Here is a 2579-nt window from a genome sequence, read left to right on the forward strand (position 1 = left end):
CAACTAAATCAGATGATAAGCCATACATGACTAACTTTTTCGAAAGTAGTTTATGATCTGTTGTATCAAAGGCTTTTGCAAAATCGACAAAAACAGACCCGGCCAGTAAATCAGTAACACACACACACACACACACACACACACACACACACACACACACACACACACAGAGAGAGAGAGAGAGAGAGAGAGAGAGAGAGAGAGAGAGAGACAGACAGACAGACAGACAGACAGACAGACAGACAGAGAGAGAGAGAGAGAGAGAGAGAGAGAGAGAGAGAGAGAGAGAGAGAGAGAGACGGCAAGACAAAATTAGACAACGCAAGACAAATTCTTTATATCCGAGGACACACACACACACACACACACACACACACACACACACACACACACACACACACACACACACACACACACACACAACTGGAGTTTGAAACGAAAAGAATTGGCGTGCCGTGGGTGCCTTACAGTCGATTCGCTCTCCACCTTCTTGTCAATCAAGCACAGCCAGTACTTTCGCGCGCAGTCACATCTGATTCGATGGCACGCAAGTCCAGCATGTGACCTTTTAATTTGTTTGTAAAAAATGTAACTATGGAGAAAAGAAATAAAGAAATCTTAACTGTTCAAAACTCAGGGATTAAACTTTGGCTGTGTCAAAAAGTATATTTTTGCTTTCGTAAGTATATTTCTCCAGTGTCGATATTTTAATTCGTATCGCCCAGTCGCGAGGGTCACGCCCCCTGAGAATTTTTTTTCTAAATTGAAGCAGACGACAGAACAACATTCCACAGCTGCACAAGTGAGGATTTGATTGTTATGTGTTTAAAGGAAGAAGAAGATTATTTTTTCGGAATAAAATCGGTAAATGTCTTTCTGCACAACGTGCGATGTGTTTACGAATCTGATGTATATAGTTTACGTATCGTTTGTAAAAAAAAAATATATATATATATATATTGGCAAAGTGCATGGTCAGTAAAATTGAAACGCCCAACGGCTAGAGCAAGTGAGTGTCTGTAGATCTTTATAGGTTCCACTGACAGCGCTGAATGATAGAGTGTTTGGATGACTGTGCAAGAGTGATTGATTGTGAACATTCAGAGATGATAATTCTGTTAATATTACAACGCCCATAGCAGATAGCAGAGATAAAGGTAGACACTGATTATGACAAAAAACAATTTTAAAATGAAATAATGAGTAAGTTGAATAAGGTTATCTTGATTTTTTTTAATGGTGACATTTGGCAACAGGCAAAAATAAATGATATAAAATTGATAACTGGAGTACACTGATACTAGAAATAATTTGGGTGTTTTTGGTTGTTTTTTTTTTGTTTTTTTTTTGTTTTTTGTTTTTTTTTTTGTTTGGTTGGTTGGTTTTTTTAAATTTATTTATTTATTTATTTTTACATGCTGTTCTTGTTTTAAGATACATGAATAATAGTTTGTTGTTGTTATTTCCTCTCTCTCTCTCTCTCTCTCTCTCTCTCTCTCTCTCTCTCTCCTTTCATTTTTTAGAGAAGAAAATAGCGGACACACACACACACACACACACACACACACACACACACACACACTTGTTTTCTTTGTGTGTTTTTTTAATACTGGGTTTGTGCAGTAATTATTGAAGTGGATATGACCTTGGTTTGCTTGTTGTTTTTCTTTTAATTATGGGCACTCAAGAATTATATTCTGTTCATTTTTTACCCTCTGTGGGGATGCCAGCTGGGTCTTTCAGTATAAACAGCATCCCCACCCTCTGGAAAGTCTGTGCTAGAAATTTCCTCTTTTCAATTGCACTCTTTATTTCAGCCTGTTGTCTTCCTTCGTTGGTGTCTCCATTTTCTGCTTTCCCTGTCCATTCCCATTTCTTTTTTGAGCAAGCCTTGACACTTTTTTGACACGCAGTCTGTGATGTGCTATCTATGCTGTTTTGCTCTGGCGGCTAGGTAGTGAAATTGTGAACACTGGGATGGGCACTAGCTGTCCATTCTGCAGTGTTATTTGCCTATATGGCCTTTTTTTAATGTATTTTTTGTTTGGCTTTGAAGTATTTTTTTGTCCTTTTTCACAAATTGTTATAATCTGGGGATGATAAATTAAGCGGAAGGGCTGACATCCTCAGTGCAGTCTAGTTTTATTTGCCCTAAGGAGCAAAATGATTAGGATAATGTGTCATGAATATTGTTTTGTGGGTTTGTCTTGGTGTTTTTTTGTATTGATATGACAGTTCTATGTTGACACAGTCAAGCATTTGTATGGTTTGGCAGTCCTGGTATGGCCCTGTGCAGTCCGCTAACAACAATAAACAATAAACAATTTATTTTTCAGGTCAACACTGTCCACACCTGCATCACAGATCTATATAGATACATATCTTGCAACATGGCTTTATTGTGATAGATTAAGGCAGACTGAAAGTGACAGTCGGTACTTCATAGAAGAACCAACAGCTGTGAAATGGCTTCACCAGATGTGAGTGTATCAATCACAGTAGATGGTGCGACAACCGACAGCACTGCAACAGAGAATGAAAAAGATGGGAGTCCTAGGGTGAGTTTCAGCAATGGAGAA

The 2579-nt window shown here is 38.2% G+C and overlaps 1 protein-coding gene across 3 annotated transcripts in view; it reads left to right on the forward strand.

The window, feature by feature from the left end:
- The first annotated feature begins 528 nt into the window (after positions 1-528).
- LOC143280798 (uncharacterized) overlaps positions 529-2579 on the forward strand; it is a 35925-nt gene continuing 33874 nt past the window's right edge. The window contains exons 1-2 of one of the 3 annotated variants that reach the window (XM_076585482.1): positions 529-802; positions 2337-2579. The exon at positions 2337-2579 is cut by the window's right edge and continues 165 nt beyond it. In XM_076585482.1, the coding sequence (XP_076441597.1) occupies positions 2466-2579 (114 nt within the window). In that variant the 5' untranslated portion in view covers positions 529-802; positions 2337-2465. Of the gene's footprint in view, positions 865-2336 lie in introns of all 3 variants that reach the window. The other 2 variants (XM_076585485.1, XM_076585484.1) reach the window with 2 other exon arrangements.

Source organism: Babylonia areolata, chromosome 4, assembly GCF_041734735.1.
Source record: "Babylonia areolata isolate BAREFJ2019XMU chromosome 4, ASM4173473v1, whole genome shotgun sequence".
Taxonomy (NCBI): Eukaryota; Metazoa; Mollusca; class Gastropoda; order Neogastropoda; family Buccinidae; genus Babylonia; species Babylonia areolata.